At 42.7% G+C, this 18572-nt stretch overlaps 1 protein-coding gene across 5 annotated transcripts in view; it reads left to right on the top strand.

Moving 5' to 3' along the window:
* NTRK2 (neurotrophic receptor tyrosine kinase 2) overlaps positions 1 to 18572 on the top strand; it is a 305262-nt gene that overhangs the window by 230939 nt on the left and 55751 nt on the right. For all 5 annotated transcript variants that reach the window (XM_061626814.1, XM_061626834.1, XM_061626806.1 and 2 more), the window contains exon 14: positions 18323 to 18453. In XM_061626814.1, coding sequence (XP_061482798.1) covers positions 18323 to 18453 — 131 coding nt within the window. The remainder of the gene's footprint in view (positions 1 to 18322; positions 18454 to 18572) is intronic.

The raw sequence follows: 18572 nt of genomic DNA, 5'->3' as shown, positions 1-18572 counted from the left end.
AGACTGTAGGGCACTCCTGTACCCATTCACACTATGTCTGAGTGTTTTAACTTGCCTCTCTTTTAAATGTCCCTGTAAATCTCCATCCCATGTATGGTGTACTGTTTCATTTCCAGCTTGCACACATTGCTGGTCTCTGTGCCTTTCAGTTTCTCCTTTAGATTCAACTGCCTCCTGAGAGTTTTCCATGGGCTATTGATTAGAACTTCTGCCTGGTTTACCTGCTTGTAGTCCACTGTAGCCAGCTAATGGCATTTGTAGCTGCAGTCTCGCAAGGAGGTTCATAATCTAGAAAAAGCCATTTTTATATGAGATCATTGTTTATAAAACCTTTCCTGTGTGAGGAGCAGCATTTCACCTTGGAATGACCTATAATTTCCAATTATCACTGTTAGAATGGCATTGCAGTGAAGTAATCTGCAGGTGTCGGGGTGGATGGCAATGTTTTAAATGTTAAAATATTATATTCTCAGTCTTGAAATCCCGCAAGATTGAGAGTTATTCCTACACTAAATTTATTGGGGTGTGGGAAGGCTGTGTTCTAGTGAGAGATACAATATCCCCTTATAGTCCTTTCACCCTTTCATTGATACCATTACTACTAATTAATGCCATGGCTGCTAATATTTCAAAGTTGAAACAAGCAGGGGATGGGGGGGGAAATGATGAAAATGTTCCACACATACATTCATCAGGGAATGGCCATTCATATTACAGAGCAATACTAGTAAAACACACTGGGAGGTAATCTAGTTCAACCCATCACACTGGAGTAAAGCCATTTAATAAGAGAACTATAAATGGCTCATGCAACAGAGCCATATCATGTACTCTAGAAGAGGTCACTTTGTCCAAGGGTAAGATGCCAGCAGCCAATATGAACTAAAGGAACTTTGTCTTTATGGTCAGTAAATATGGTAATCAGTAAGGCCTCAAATAGGGGGAGGGAGGAAAGACCTATTCAAAAAAACCATCTGAGTAAAAACATTTGTAACCATTCCTCTAGTATGCTGCATCTTGCTTACAATCCTTTTTTGACGATGACTATTTTGTTTTAATTGGTGGAAATGCTCACCTAAATATAACAGTGACACGTCAACAGTCATGACATCATAATAATAATAAATAATAAAAATTTATTTATCAGACGCCCATCTGTCCGACTTAACGGACACTCTGGGCGACATACAATATAAAATACAATCTCAACATATACATAACCATCACAGTATTAATATCATAACATATCATCTGACAAACCATCCTACACTAACACAGTATAAAACCTAACCCGCCCCAGAGATCCCATAGGCCTGCCTGAAGAGCCAGGTCTTTAAGGCTCAGCGAAAAGTCAACAGGGAGGGGGCATGCCGAAGGTCAAAGGGAAGTAAGTTCCAGAGGGTGGGGGCCACGATCGAAAAAGCCCTCTCCCTGGTCTGCACCATCCTAGCTGTCTTCGCCGGTGGGACTGAGAGAAGGTCTTGTGAGGCTGATCTCGTTTGGCGGCATATTTGGTGATACTGGAGGTGTTCCTTCAGATAAACTGGGCCGGAACCATATAGGGTTTTAAAGGTTAATACCAACACCTTGAATTGGGCCCGGTATACAACTGGCAACCAGTATAACTCAATCAGCACTGGGATGATATGATCGCGGTGGCGGGTCTGCTTTATTAAGCGCGCCACCGCATTTTGTACCAGCTGGAGTTTCCGGACCGTCTTCAAGGGTAACCCCACGTAGAGCGCATTACAGTAGTCTAATCGAGAGGAGATCAGGGCATGTATTACTTGTGGGAGCAGATGTATGGGAAGATAGGGTCGCAGCCTCTGTAATAGATGAAGTTGGTACCAGGCTGCCCGGCTCACTGCAGAAATCTGAGACTCCATAGACAGCTGGGAGTCCAAAATGACCCCGAGACTGCGGACCTGGTCCTTCAGGGGCAATCTCACCCCATTAAGTATCAGGTCTAAATTACCCAACCTTCTCTTGTCCCCCACCAGCAACACCTCGGTCTTGTCGGGGTTCAGCTTCAGCGTGTTCTCTCCCATCCATCCACTTACGGACTCCAGGCAGTTGGACAAGGTATCCACAGCCAACTCTGGTGAGGATTTAAATGAGAGATAGAGCTGCGTGTCATCAGTTGCACAATAGTCCTTAGAGCTAGGCAGTGCATTTCTCCTAAATCAAGCATGACAGACCTTCAGTCCTCCAGACGTTGCTGAACTACATCTCCCATAATTCCTATCAATTGGCCATGCTTGCTGGGACAGATGAGCGTTGCAGTTGAGCAACATCTGGAGGGCTAAAGGTTCCCCAAACCTAGTTTAAAGAATTCCCCAAAGCAGCACTGTGGTGTCACTACCACTGAGCAAGTTGTATTTTCAGTTCCTATGGGAAGTGGTGATGAAAGTGGTCTTGCTTCCAAGGAAATGTTTTGTCAGTAGGAAATGCATAGCCTACAGCATCTCTGGGGGTAGTTGGTGAGAGGGGCACTCCAGGCAAGTCCTCTCACATTGCCTCCTATATCTCCATTCAACAATCCCAAATGCAACACCGCCTGCATCAGTCGGGAGGGGCAGAAAGGAAAAGGGTAAGAGAGCAGGGTAGAAGTGCTAGGGCTTGGGGAAATGGAAGGAGGAAGGTGAGGTGCTGAGGGATGGAGCTAGAGCCGTCTTTCCTCCCCAAAATGTATAGCAACTTAAACTCCATCTCTCCAGTTGGCAGACCTTTTTCTTCCTTATATAATAAAAACCACATTAAAAAGCTAACAATACACATTTTACTTCATGAAACCATCGCTTTCTGTCATCTAAACCAAAGCAAGCCAAAAGTTAGAAAAGAACTAAAGGCGTGCATTGTATAATTAAGTCATGGTGATTCAGAGGCACTACAAAGGGATTCTAATCCTCAAGGACCAAATGGGCATTAGAACTGATTGTGCTGGATTGGATCAAAGGTCCATCTTGTTCAGCACCCAGTTTCCAGCCAGACTGGCCTTCAAACTACATATCAAAAAATACGAGGTGTGGACATTCGTAGATAATAAGAAAAAAAGAGGGGAAACCCCAGAATGTCAAAAAAGGGAAATTCCAAATTTATATTTTTTTCTTTATTGATTTCTATAATAGGGTATTTGAAAGAAATTTATTCTCTTTTATAGAAATCAATAAAGAAAAAAATATAAATTTGGAATTTCCCTTTTTTGACATTCTGGGGTTTCCCCTCTTCAAACTACATACCCTCTTTGCCTTTCAAACCATTCTAAGTGGGGGAGGTGGTAGATTGCCCATAAAAGTTTTGAATCCAACACATTTAATCAATTTAACTGATCCTGTTGCATAATTCGTTTGTCCATCGTGCATGGGAAATCACAAAATAAGCTAGGTAGAAATTTTGCTTTAAAAAATCCAAACAAACCCCCAAACACCTGCTATTTATCTGCAAACTCGTTGTTGCTGTAGTTTTCCTCCAAATGGAGTAAATTCCTCCATTCTTTGAAGTCTGCCTTTCTTGATCTGGGCTCAAAAGAAAGGTGAAATATATTTTACTGTCCTTACCATAAGGACATCCTAGCACTATAGTTTGATAATGCAGAAAGGAAGCAATTTTGTGCAAGTGTTTTGCCAGAAATGTGAGGTTTAGCTTAGTCAATGGAGGCTGGTGGCTCCAGTGTCAGTTGGGCAGTGAATCTGCTCTGGGTTTTAGGTTGAACTTTCATGGAGGTGTCCAAGGGGCTTTCAGCTCCTTGCACAGCTACTTGGAAGTTCAGACTAAAACCCAGAGCTGATTCACCGCCCTACTGACTTTGGAGCCACTAGGCTCCACTGACCCCCCCCACACACACATGCATTCATAAAATAAAATAATTTGCTGTTAAAATATATTTCAGAGCCCCAACCTCATCCCATCCTAAGCATAGCTGGGTATGAAATAAATCCCAGAAAAATTCTCAAAGCAACAGGTTCCAAGTTCTTCCTTTTGAGTACCATCTGCTAATGACTCCTTTCCTTCTTCTATTTTCAATGAAGAGCTGAGTTAATGTTAATTTCCACTGGCTTCTTATCTATTTTTGAGCAAAATCCAAAGTGTTGGCAATCACCTTTAAAGCCTTACACAGCTTAGGATCAGGATCATTGCTTGATCGCGTTCTTCTGTTTAATCCTATCCACCACTTAGGTAATCTTTGGAGTACCTCCTCCCTATTCCACCACCACTGGAGTAACAGTAGATGTGAACTCTGATCCGGGTCTTTTTGGTTGTGGTATCCAGACTATGAAACTCCTTGCCCAGAATGCTCATCTCATCCTCCTTCTGATGGCATTTCAGGGCCTGATGAACTCTTCTATGTTTTGCCCTGTTTATGGGCTTAAATGAGTTCCCCCTTGATCTAGTTTCTGATACAATCTCTGTTTTCCATTAATTTGATATCATTCTGTATCAAGGTTTTCCATCTTAGGGTCTCCTTTGGGACCAAAAGATGAGGTGAGACATTCTAATTTGAAATCATGTTACACCTACACCAGGGATGCCACCAAAACTAGCAGCCCCCTGGTAAGTTCCTTCCCCTCAGCATCAACACCTCTTTATAAGGGGGGGGGGAACTGAGGTAAACTTGAAAGAGTTTTATGCAGTCTTAAGATGGTAGTCACCAAACATTCTGAGTATGTTTTCATAAAGATCTGTTTATTACACTATTCTTGGGCAGTTGAATGTCTTGCAGTGGCTATTCAAATTAAGCTTGATCACATCAGCAGTTTTACTGCTGGGTTTTGGGTTACTGAAATGGGGAAAGATATAGGGAATGGCTGTTAATGTCAAGATTTGGTATTCTGGAAACTGAAAAAGGCCTTTAGGTCTGTCTGGGAATATCTGTTCCAAGGGGAAACAAGATAGCTGGGTGACGTATGCATTTCATTGTTCATCGCAGGATTTAGGCAGAGAGTCTCATTGCACATAATGTATTTAGGTGCTATTTAAATATTCACCAAAAAAACTTGTAAAAGTGCAAAAGTGACCAACTTTACAGATAAGGTCAATTCACTCCTCAAAAAATGAGGTTTGGCTGCATCTGCATGTCAAGTATACTTGGTGGCAAACCCTTGTTTGCAGTGTGCAGTGTCCCAGAATCTCCCATAGAAATTTAATCAGAAGGAGCACACAGCCTGCCAAACTGCACACATGCCGCAGACAGCAGTGCCAACTCATCCAAGTGCTATTAGCTCCGTCAGCTTAACGAGTCCAGTTCTTTCAGTAGAATCAAGTGCTAGATGGGCATCTCCATGAGGTGAGCAGCCAATACTATTAAATGAATGAAATCTCTGGTCCTCCTTGTTGAACACATTGGGTTGAATATATTAATTATCCTTTGGCAGAAATCCAGAATTTCCATTGCCATTGTTGCTGTTGCTACTACTACATTTACTGTTTAGCATGTATTTCAATCTGACAATAGCTCTTTTCAAACTATCCTTTCCATGTGTTCATTGAACGCATGGAAACGGATCATGTCTGCACTGGCTGATCTTACCCCTGATATCTGCAAGCCCCTTTGCCTACACCCTAACACCTATGTAGTCAGTTGAATTTGTGAAATGGGGCCCAGCATGCATATAGTTGTGTGCACATAAGGATTTCATTGCAGTCCAGAGCCCTGTGTGATCCCAGTTCTGGACTGCATGCAATTTGCATTGCATACTGCTGTACGTGCATAGGAGCCCCTTTCACTAATTCAGCAGACCATATGGATGTTGGTATGCCCAGAGTGTGGCGGGGGGGGGGGGTTTCACCAGCAATTAGGAGCAGGAGCAGCAAGTGCAGTCATGTTCCCCCTATGCATTCAGTGACTGTGTGGAGGGATGAATGCACTTAATACATTAGCCATTGCAGCTGGCTAGATCAGGAGTAAGGAACCTTTCTCAGCATGAGGGCCACATTCCCTTGTAGGACATCTTCTGGGGGCCACAGGACAGTGGTATGGCCAGAGCAAAATGTGGGTGGAGCAATGGATGCGACTCTTACCTTTGTACAACAGACTATGTTCCAAACCTGCAAATGTCAGAGGCTTCTACACCCCCAGCCCTACTACACACATCTCGTCAGCCTCCTTTCAGGCAAGCAAGAGGCATTAGCACAGTTCAGGGACACATTCCAGCTGGGCAAATAGCACTCAAGGTGTGGAGCAGGGCCAGTGGGGATGTGAAGTAGGGAGAGGAGCGTGGCCTGGGGAGAATCCCAAGGACTGGATAGGGAAGGGCCACATTTGGCCTCGAGGCCTAAGATTCTCCATCTCTGGTTTAGCTCATAGGCACTTTAGTGTGAATATTCCTGTGCCTGATTGCACATAGCACTTTGGGTGCTCTGTGACTGACCTGTTTTCTTGTGTGAGATAGCATCTTTGGATGGCATCCAGTGCAATGCATAAATGTTAAATGATCAAATTATTCTAACATGGGATGCTGTATTTTATCTGAGCAATAACAGCAACCCAAAGGATGACCACGGGCTACAGTGAGGTGGAGGGAATCCACTTAATTTTCAACTCTTAATGTATCATTTGTATAATTTTTAGTTTTGGCTTCAAAACCTCCCATAAATCTTTTGGTAAGAAGGCTAGAAGTAAATTAAATAGCACATAACCAGAATTATTCATAAATCTATCAAACATCATCTCTGCTTCAATTCATTATCAAGTGATCATGTCATTAATCAAATGTTTGTGCTTGCATAATGTTCCTTACCTTTGCAAGTGTGTCAAAAGTTAGCTTTAAAAAAGCTGTTGTTGATTCACTGACCTTGCTGTTGACAAGCCAGTGTGCAATTAAAATAAGAATGCCATTGCTTCTGAAGAATGGTTTCTTCAGTGATACAATCAGACACTGAACAATGCATATATAATTAATATATAATATATAAAAAACCACTTTAGGGCAATTCCTTTATTAGGACCTATTATAACATCATAAAATAGTAGGCAAGCCTTTGAATTCTCCAGAACTCTTCATCAGGCAGGGTGATAAAAAAGATTGGTGGGAGGGAGAGAAATAGTGGGGGGGGGGTTGTTTCCCAAGTCTATGGTTTATAACAATTTTCAGCTGGAATACACCAGTTCTGCAGTCATAATGGGATTAGCCTCTCACGGTACAAAGACAGATTATAAAATGCATCCTAGGCTATTTCTCCACATTTGAGAATATGAAATCTAGTCATTACTTAGTTCTTCTGCCTTAAGCTGTAACTGGAATACACAGGTCCCTTGGGAAGCAGAGAACAAAAATGAAGAGTGATATGGTAGTCATTAAAGCTGGAGGTTAATTTGTAGATGGGAAGTCAATAGGTATATTGGATAGCATTACCTAAGAGTTGGAGAGCATGTAACCCTCAAAAGTAAAGCTCCCATCTTCAGTCAACATACAGAAGCTCCAAGGGAGACCAGTGCATCCAACTTTGATGTTGCCCTTCAGAGCTTTTAAAGAGACAGAAACTTCGTCTTTAAATCTATATATAATAAAAATCTACTGACTGAGGCCAAGGCATCACTCTTGTGGTGTGCAGATCTATCACACACAGGATGTAGCTAAAAAATGTTCCATGTCTTCTTTGAAAATCACTGCCAGGAAACTGCAGCTCTGTCCATGAAGGTCAAGGCAAGGGTGGGGAACCTGTGGCCTTCAGGTGTTGTTGGACTCCAAATCTCATCAGTCCCAGTCAGCTGACAAGTGGTCAGGATTGATGGGAGGTATAATCCATGAACATCTGGAGGGCCACAGATTCCCCATCCCCACCTTAGGCATTTACTTTGGTTCTCCCCAAGGACAGGCATGGCACACTGCATTTACGATTTAATGTACTAATTAAATAACTAATTAATTAATTAATGCCCACACAGGTTAAAAAAACCTACCCACCCAGTTCTTTTGGTTTTGAGAGCTCTTTGTAACCACAACAGAGTCCAGTATCACCTCTCTACCTCTAGTCTACCCTTGAGGAATGGGAAAAAAGGATTTGCCGAGAAATCAACCGGAGCATTTTCCTAGTTGTTGCCCTATGAAAATCCTGACGTACAACAGTCGTCTTCTTCTCAATGCAAAATGGAGAAGGAGAATAGAAAAGGGGGGGGGGAGAAAAAGCAGGAAAGAGAGGCCTGGCTGTCTTTTGCTTTTTAATATGCTGATGCCATAAATTAAAACTATATTTTGCACCTGTGACATGCTACATCTCAGGCAATTAAAGCTATTAAACAGATTCCATCCTGCACTCTTTGACAGAATATCTGCAGAATTTGGGTGAAGGCACTGAAGGCATTTCGGAGTGTTACCATATCTTTTGATATATTTCCTGGCTGGTGTTAACAGCAGCCATGCTTAATGATGACAGATCGTTTAAACTGGCTTTCAGCAGGAAGAAATGTGTTCATTTTAGTTTTTCCCCCCACAGGCCCAGCATCACCCTTCAGAGCTTTTAAAGAGACAGAACCCTTTCCTGCCCCCTCCCTCTAATCTTGAATGAAGGATTGTTTATGGAATCCATATATTTTGAACTTTTGTTTTTAAAAAAGAGGGAAAAAAGAACAAATTCTAGAGGGGAGAGGAAGAATCAGAAAATATGTGGCTAACACTTGAGGACAGCCCGGAGAAAGTGTGCAAACGATATGTGAGCACTTTGTCAACAATGTAAATGTTGATTTTGCCAGTTCTATAGTGCAAATGCAAAGCCTACAATAGTTGGAATGTGCATGGGATTTAAAATGCTCTCCCTTCCACATTCTATTCCCACATTGTAGTGTTCATACATGTGCACAAAGCATTGGAAAGAGATTTTGTGCCCTGTAGAATTTTCTTTCTGATGCTAATAACAGCTTTGGTGGTGGTGATTACAATCAGATCCACAGCTCAAGTAAAAAGGGTTAAAAAAAAGAATCCCCTATGACATGGTCCCAATTCAAGTTGTCCAACTCCCCCACCCAGATAGCTCCAAAAAGTATGCATGGTGTGAAGAAAGTGAATAGAAGGATTTTCCCCCTTTGTCCCCCATAATACTAGAACTTAGGGCCATCCAATGGAGCTGAATAGTGGGAGATTCAAGACAGGCTAAAGGAAGCTCTTTGTGCATAGTTGAACTATGGGATTTGCTTCCACAAGATGTGGTGATGGCCACCAACTTGGCATTAAAATGAATCAGAGAAATGGCTGGTGGTCATGATAATTATGATCAGAGGCAGCATGCCTCTGAATACCAGTTGCTGGTGACAAACAGCAGGAGAAGGGGATTGTCCTCGTGTCCTGCCTGTGAGCTTCCCATAAGCAACTGGTTGGCAAATGTGGGAAACACATGTTATAGATGCTGGCCTTTGATCTGATCCACCAAGGCTGCTCTTACGTTCTTATGGACCTAAAAGTCCAAATCCTTGCATGACCACAAGCATTGCTGAGTAACCTTGGGTGAGTCACTTTCTCACTGTCATGAGGATTAAAGATGGGAGGGGTGGAATTATGTAGACTGTTCTGAGCTCCTGGTGGCAAGAGCAAGAAAGAAAAGCATGTCATGAAAAAACAACGGTGTGCAAGAATCTTTACATAATAACCTACAGAATAGTGAAGTTAAATGGGGTGGGGGTAACAGAAGGCAGAGTAGGATAGGAACTGGGAGGAGGGTCAAAAAGTTTGAAGAATGCTGTCTTACGGTCAAGTTTTTTAGGATAACTGAAAAAAATCAAAGCTGAATCAAAGTTATTGTTCTTTATCTGCGCATGCCCTTGTTCAGCAAAGTCTTGCGTCTGCCAGAAGATTGGACTCATGCCCTTCTGTGAATACCAACCAGCCTTGGATGCTTGCCTGGTGCCACTTTTTAAGGAACAGTGGGCTGTGGGGAGGAGGGGAGGGGACAACCGTGGATACAAATTCTTCTGATTGTTTCCCCTCCTTTCAGATGGATCAGAACAAAATGTTCAAGCCTGTGGCCCATCTTCCTTGGCTTCCCATGCTGCGGATGGAAGGCTGTGAGCAAGTTCATTATGGTGTGATAAATCAGCCAATAAACTTGCATGCATTGTCACTGCGGAAGCATTTGGGCAGCTCCAGTTCCTTAGTGACAGCTGCTTGGCACAGAAATGCTGTAATTATCAACTCAGAGAGAGAGAGAGATTTTGAGTGCATGCCTAGGTGTAGACAGCACAGAAGCATTGTAGCATTGTGGAAAGTGTGTTGTATGTTTTGCTGTTGGGCCTAAATCATATTATGTAAATCATGCTTAATGCTACCAGGGACTTTTTGTGGGAGGGAACTGTGGGTACAACTTCTGTTTCATTTATTTTGTTCAGTTGTTAGTGATGATGTGGAATTTTTATTGTATTTTTGTGTTCGATTTTTATTTGTAATATTTTCTTTTTTAATGTTTAAGAGAATGTTTTGTTTTCCTGATAATTATGTTGCTTTAAATGTAGATAACTGATGCATTTGTATCTGATTCTCATTTGTAATGGCTTATTTTTATATTTTGTAATGTTCTATTTGACTATTTAAGGCAGGTTGTAAACTACTTAGAAATTCCTTTGGAAATATGAATTTATTATCATTATTATTATTATTATTACTATTATTATTATTATTATTACCACCTTGCATAGATGGCTTCAAAATGCCAATCACCCACTCATAAACTCAACAAGAGGGCCTGAATATAAGAAAATGCAAAACCAGGCTTTCAGCCTCACTGAACTCAGTAGAACATATTTCTATGAACTTATGGATCTTCCTTATAAAATGACATATCAAACACAGTATTGTCTACTATAACAAACAGTGGTTCACCAATGCTCATTCAAGGAAATCTGATGTTTGGCCATTTGAATTGGTGATAGGGAGCTACTAAATTAACAAAAAATCAGCTAGCTGAAATGATGACGGTGGTAGTGATGATGATGTATTTAGCCCGTCATCATCACCAGAACTTTATCCTTGTCCCATCATCTTAAGCAATTGTAAAACAGATGCAATTGTCAGGTATAGTTAGTGGCATGCATAATAGCCAACCTGTGAGTTTGGTCTGGTTTGAAGCACTAAGGCTGAATCCTGTACACACTTACATGTAGAGATGGGGGAGAAATTTGATTCAGTTCATATTTGAAACCGAATCTATCAAATTTACACTTTCCAAAACAATATGAGAACCAAAACACCACCATCCTTAGAAATTCACAATTGTTTGAATTTTGTGATGCAGTTCTCCAACCAAACAAGGTTTACAAAATGTAAGGGAAAGTATGCATAAAAATGAATATATTAGTGAAAATAACATACAAAAGCATAATATTAGGGGAAATTGCTTGCAAAAATGCATACAAAATTTGTTGATTAGGAGAAATTCTCACTAAAATGCTGAAGAATTTTCATGAGGATTTTTTTTAAAAAAAATGCAAATTGCGACAGCAATGTAGAGAACTGAATTTAATATTGGAAAAAACACTTGGAGCTGTCTGTGAGGGCCTGCACCTGGTGTCAGGCCAAGAAACCGGTAAACTAGGGTTGCTGCTGGTGTACCATCCACCCTGCTGCCTGGCAGCTTCTCTGACTGAGCTGGCGGAGGCTGTCTCAGCTGTGGTATTGGAGGAGCCCAGAACAATTGGCTTGGGTGATTTCAGTGTCCATGCTGAGGCTGCCACTAGTGTTCCAGCTTGGGACTTCATGGCCTCCATGACAACCATGGGGCTATCACAAGTTGTCACTGGCCTCAAGCATAGGGCAAGGCACACCCTCGACTTGGTTTTTGCTCCAGATGGAGGAAGGGGTGGTCTGGAGATAGGGGGCTGATTGTCATGGTCAGATCACTTCCTGGTAAAGTTTAGACGTATGGCTCTGATCCTTCCCTGCAGGGGGGTGGTGGACAGATTAAGGTGGTCCGCCCCCGGAGACTAATGGAATCCACTGGATTCCTGAGTGCCCTGGGGGAGTTCCCAGTATATACAGCAGGTGACCCTGTTGAAGCCCTTGTCATGCTGTGGAACAGCGAGGTGCGTCGGGCTCTCGACACGGTTGCCCCCGAGTGCCCTCTCCGGCACTGTGGAGCCCGGCTTGCACCTTGGTACACCAGTGAGCTAAGGGCAATGAAACAGCCTGGACGATGGCTAGAGCACAAGTGGCGAAGGACATGCTGTGAGGCTGAGTGGGCATGAGTAAAACATCATAACCATGCCTACGGTGTGGTGGTGAGGGCGGTGGAAGGCCCACTTCTCTGCTTCTATCGCATCCTCAAGTAGCCGTCCAGTGGAGCTTTTCTGTATTGTCAGGAGTCTGTTGACATCAACTCCAGGAAATGGAGTTTTAGACCCTTCAGGGGCCCACTGTGAATTGTTTCCAAGGCACTTTGAGGGTAAAGTTGCTCGTCCCCATAGCAGTCTTGATGCCCCATCCACATCTACTGTAGTCCCCAATGAGGTGTCCAATGCAACGTCTGCTGCAACTTCTTGGGAACGGTTTCAGTTCATGCGGCCTGATGAACTAGTCAAGGTGCTTGTGATGATGCAGCCAGCAACGTGTCCTCTCAACCCTTGCCCTTCTTGGTTTATTAAAGCTTGCCGAGGGGGTTTGACTCAGCGGATCCAGGGTGTGGTCAACATATCATTGCGGGAGGGAGTGGTTCCAGCCGCCCTGAAAGAGGCAGTTATCCAACTGCTCCTGAAAAAGCCCACTGTGGACTCATTGGTCTGCGACCATTACTGACTGACTGCAAATACCCCTTTTTTTGGGAAAGTGAGTGAGAGGGTTGTGGCACAGCAATTGCAAGTACTCTTGGATGAAACAGATTATCTTGACCTGTTCCAGTCTGAGTTCAGGCCTGGTTATGGGACTGAATCGGCCTTGGTCGCCCTGATGGATGACCTTTATCAGGAGAAGGACAGGTGGAGTGTGACCCTGTTACTCTTACTTGATCTCTCAGTAGCTTTTGATACTATTGATCATGGTATCCTTCTGGGCCGACTTGGTGAGATGGGTATTGGAGGCACTGTTTTACAGTGGTTCCGATCCTATCTCCAAGGTCGTTTTCAGAGAATAGCATTGGGTGATTGTCTTTCGGCTCCCTGGCAGTTGTGCTGTGGGGTGCCGCAGGTTACCATCTTGTCCCCCATGCTGTTTAACATCTATGTGAAGCCCTTGGGAGCAGTCATCAGGAGATTTGGGTGAGGTGTCAGCAGTACACTGATGATACCCAGCTCTATTCCTCTTTAATATCAGAATCGGGAGAGGCCGTGCAAGCCCTGGACCGCTGCCTGGACTCGGTGGTGGGCTGGATGAGGGCCAGTAAACTGAGTCTGAATCCTAGCAAGATGGAGGTGCCGTGGGCTGGTGGTTCCCGAGTTCAGATAATTGGTCAGTTGCCTGCTTTGGATGGGGTTGTACTCCCTCTGAAAGAGCAGGTCCAAAGTCTGTGGGTGCTCCTGGATTCATCTTTGTCACTAGAGGCCCAGGTGATCTCAGTGGGTAGGAGTGCCTTTTACCATCTTCAGCTGGTAAGACAGCTGCAGCCATTTCTGGACCGGGATAGCCTGACCACTGTTGTCCACGCAACAGGCTGGATTACTGTAATGCACTCTATGTTGGGCTGCCCTTGAGGTTGGTCAGGAAGCTGCAGCTGGTGCAAAATGTGGCGGCGAGACTGCTCACTGGGGCATGTTATCGCCAACATGTCACCCCACTGCTGAAAGAACTGCACTGGCTGCCCATTTGCTACCGGGCCAAGGTCAAGGTTCTGGTTTTGGTGTACAAAGTCCTATACAGCTTGGGACCAGGATACCTGAAAGACTGTCTTATCCCTTATATCTCCAGTCAATCACTGCGCTCTGCAGGTGAGGGCCTCCTGCAGATACCATCTTATCAGGAGGTCCGTTCTGCACAACATAGGAAGCGGACCTTTAGTGTGGCTGCACCTACCCTTTGGAATTCCCTCTCCTTAAATATTAGATAGGCATCATCCCTATTATCTTTTTGGTGCCTATTGAAAACCTTCCTCTTTCAACAAGCCTTTTAAAGTTGAGACCTTATCCCAGTCCGTGTCTGTGTTGGAATTGCTTTTTAATATGTTTTTAAGCCTTTTAAAAAAAACAATATTTTTAACCTTTTCTTTTCTTTTTTAAGATGTCTTCAAAGCTTTTTTAAAAAATGTTTTTAAAGTTGTTTTGTTTTGATTTATTTTAAAGTCTGTTTTCATGATGTTTTAAAGTGCTTTTGTTTGCCGCCCTGGGCTCCTGCTGGGAGGAAAGGAGGAAAATAAGTAAATAAATAAATAAATAAATAAATAAATAAAAATGAGAAACTGAGAGAACCAAAATTGACAGAGCCTTCCATCCCTAGTTACATGGGAGTAAGTCCCTTAGAAGCCAATGGGGACTTCCTTTTGAGTAGATATGCACAGGATTGCACTATAAATATTTTTTTAATTTTTATTTACCAACAAAAATGCTTCAAAGGAAATGCTGAAGGAACCAAGATTTAAGTCTATCAGCAGCTTGTTCCTTTAGCAGACAGTTGCACAAGCTGTGTTGGTAATATTGCTCTGTCTTGTCATTTCCCCTTTTTTACCTCAGAGCAAGAGTGTAAATCACATTTGCTAGAATGAAATATCTTCTTTATCCTGGTTGGTGAATGAAAAAGACAGAGTAAGTGGCAGCTTAATTTAGGAGGAGCAAGTGAGGAGAACCACAGAGTAGGTTGGATTTAATGAAAAGAGAACATACTTTATCTTCCTGGGTTATGTGAATTCCCCCCCCCGCCACCACTTCCAGAAATTTTCTTTACAATGCAATAAAGGGGAGTAGCTGTTAAAGAAATAAAAAATGGAAGTGACAAGAAATAAACACAGTCTTTTTCAGTATTTTCTGCCTTTTAATTTATTTCTTGAAGCAGCAGCATACAGAATTGTTTTCTGTAGAGCTCACTCTGCTCTGATGATCAAAGACATCCCATGACGACTGACAATCTTGATCCCATCAAAAATGAATGCATTTTTTCTCGAAACCTTTTAAACCTAATCCATACATCATTTTAACAGTGATTTCAACAACCCAGCCACTCTCCAACTACTGTTACTATGAAAATGTAAGAAGAGTTCTGCTAGATCAATGGGCAACAAGATGACCCTAGGAAGCCCATATGTAGGACATGGGGGCATTAGCCCTCTCCAGCTGTGGCTCCTCAGCAACTAATATCCAGAGGGGCGTGCTGCCTCTGATCGTGAAGGTAGCATATAGCCATCATGACTAGTAGCCACTAATAGCCCTATCTGTCTGTCTGTCTGTCTGTCTGTCTGTCTGTCTGTCTGTCTGTCTGTCTGTCTGTCTGTCTGTCTGTCTATCTATCTATCTATCTATCTATCTATCTATCTATCTATCTATCTATCTATCTATCTATCTGTCTGTCTGTCTGTCTGTCTGTCTGTCTGTCTGTCTGTCTGTCTGTCTGTCTGTCTGTCTGTCTGTCTGTCTAATATCCCACCCTTCCTACTAGAAGGAGCCCAGGGCAGCAAACAAAAACACTAAAAACACTCTAAAATATCTAAAAAGACTTTAAAACATTTTGAAACAAAATATTTTTAAAAACATATTAAGACAAAGTATCTTTAAAAACATATTAAAGCAAAACATCTAAAAAAAATAATTCCAACACAGTCGCAGACTGGAATAAGGTCTCTATTTAAAAGGCTTGTTGAAAGAGGAAGGTCTTCAATAGGTACCGAAAAGATAACAGAGATGGTGCCTATCTAATATTTAAGGGGAGGGAATTCCAAAGGATAGGTGCCACAATACTAAAGGTCCACTTCCTGTGTTGTGTGGAATGGAGCTCCTGATAAGATGGTATCTGCAGGAGGCCCTCACCTGCAGAGTGCAGTGATCGACTGGGTATATAAGGGGTAAGACTATCTTTCAGGTATCCTGGTCCCAAGCTGCATAGGTCTTTGTACACCAAAACCAGAACCTTGAACTTGGGCCAGTAGCAAATGGGCACCGTTTAATACATCTCTAAAGCCATTCACATTGATAGCCATCAACAAACACTTGATGCAGCTGTTTTCACATCAACAAATGTTCCCATAAGGGATTTTTTTCAGGGTTTTTGTAGTCTGTCTACACTAATGACTTACTTAGAGTAGAACCTCACTATAATGTGGCTCACTGAACTGTGGATTCATATATAGTGTGACAGTGTCCTCGAGCACAATAGTGTATATAGTATTGCTGTTCTCATTATAACACAGAACTCCTATAATACGGGTTTGTCCCCCAACCCCCGTGTTATAACAAGGTTCTACTGTATATTGGTTTTACACTAGTTTAACTGTTGTGGCTTTCACCAAAGAATCCTGCTATCTACAGTTTGGTGACATTTTTTAAAAATTGCTGGTTTGCTGCATTTGTTTGTTAAGGTTTCAGTTTTCTGTTTGTATGGTTTTATCTGCTGCTTTATTTTGTTTGGTATCCCCAAAATTGTTTCTATGCCATTTGTTATTTTTATAGTTGCTGGTAACTTTGAATTCTTTTTCAAGACAATGTGTTGCAGGGTGAAAATTAAATATTTATACCAATTCACCTACTGTCATTAATGGCAAGGGTTATGTGTTTTTTCAAAGAATTCACAAATAATAAAATAATATAAGCCCTCTCCACTATTGCTGTAGTTTTCTTTTGCTAACACGACTCTGACCACATTGCACATTCCTGGTGAAGTCTCCATCCATACGACACAGATCATTCCCTCCATGTCACCATAGTTGAAGCATATGGGGTAGCCAGACATAAGAAAGAACTTAATCTAGACAGCACAGATGCAACTTTTTCAAATATATTTTGGCTCAGTATGCACCACTGAGGTTACTGTTGCATGCCAGTACCTTAAGGCCTTTGCAATCATCTAGCACAGTGTCTTGGTGTCAGACACAGTTTAGTAGTGGGCTTAGTTAGCAATAATGGCTTGTGACAGGCAGGGTGGAGGCAGTGGTGTCCTAGCAGCAGTGGTGCACTCATCATGATGGGCATGAAGCAGGGTGAAGCAGCAACATCGGGGGAGCTCTTGATTGGCAGCAGCTGTCCCGCAGATGTTTGTCCAACTGCATGGTCACCACCCTGCCTCACCTCAGCCTATCCCCATACTAATGAGTGCAGTACCACCACTGGGAGGATGCCACTGCCTCTGACCCCCTTCCCCCACAAGCCACTGCTGTAAGTTAGCTGACTGGAAATACTGTGGAATCTTATTTTTCAGTGGTTTCTAGTAAGCAGTTGGCCGGGAATGTGTCAGAGATTCTTTTAAATGTAGACATTTCTGTCTCAAAGTAGGAGGTGGGTCATGGTGTCCCACTGGGTCCATTCCAACTGTGATTCTTCATGCTTTACCTTTTCCCTCTCACCTTCCTCCAAATACTATACACATGGAAACAGGAGGTCTTTCAAGTCTTTGACCTGGAGAGCAGCTACAACAGTGGACATAACTTAGTTTGTTCATTTGGTTTGTACATTCTTTCCCCACCACCACCGTGGGTCTATCTTTCCACTGTTATTCTGTGCATTGAGCTAAACTGTATATATTTCTGTTCACACATGTGTGGCATAGCAACTTGTGGCTGTTCCTGAAGAGCTGCCTGTCAGCAGTATGTGCAATACGTAGGTCTTGACCCCAAATGTCAGTTCTGTGCCTCAGACTGCTGAATGGCATAGGATCATTCTCAAGACCTTTTGCCATCACTCTCTGGCAGGGGGAAGCATTACCGCAAGGGTGTGGAGCCACTTTCAGCCTGAGGGCCAGATTCAAACTGGGGTGGAGGGATTGCATTCCAAGGATAGTGGGATGCAGAGGCAAAAAGAGATGGGCCACAAAAATGATTTTTTAAAACATATTTCTGTTGCATGTATTTTAAGTTGAATTCTCCATTAGTTTGAGGAAAACTATATGTAAAATATGATAAATGTTCACAAAATACATAAAAAATTAAGTCTAACCCTAGGAAAGCTGCAGAAAGTGATGGGGCAGATATAAAAATAACTGTTAGATGGTGTCAAATAGTATCACGAGATTGGTGGTTAGGCGGAGTTAGCTAAAAATGGCCATGTGAGCCATTTGGAGGGACCTGACAGGCTAAACTGACCCACCAGTGCATTATCAGCTCAGTTTGTCATTGCCAGATAGAAACACAGCAGCTGCTCTTGGACAAGAATTGCCAAGCCAAGAGAGCAAGCCCTCTTCTACATGCTGAGCTTTTACCTGGACATGCTTCTGTTGCCCCATACTCATCCTTGGCCAGAAAATTCACTGCTAATCCTCACTTTATCTTCATTTTGCAGTTGTCCAACACATCAAGCGACACAATATTGTTCTCAAAAGGGAGCTGGGAGAAGGAGCCTTTGGGAAAGTCTTCTTGGCTGAATGTTATAATCTGTGTCCTGAGCAGGACAAGATCTTGGTTGCAGTGAAGGTAAAAGGGAACCATCTCTGTTGTGAATGTAATGGTTGCTGTTTGCTTTCAGTTATAAATGGTTTCTGTAAAACAGTGGGGAAGAATTTGTGGCTCTCCAGATGTTCATGGACTACAAC

This window comes from Rhineura floridana, chromosome 1 (genome assembly GCF_030035675.1).
Source record: "Rhineura floridana isolate rRhiFlo1 chromosome 1, rRhiFlo1.hap2, whole genome shotgun sequence".
Lineage (NCBI taxonomy): Eukaryota > Metazoa > Chordata > Lepidosauria > Squamata > Rhineuridae > Rhineura > Rhineura floridana.
Note: the sequence above shows the minus strand (reverse complement) of the source record. Positions and strands in the feature narration are given on the sequence as shown.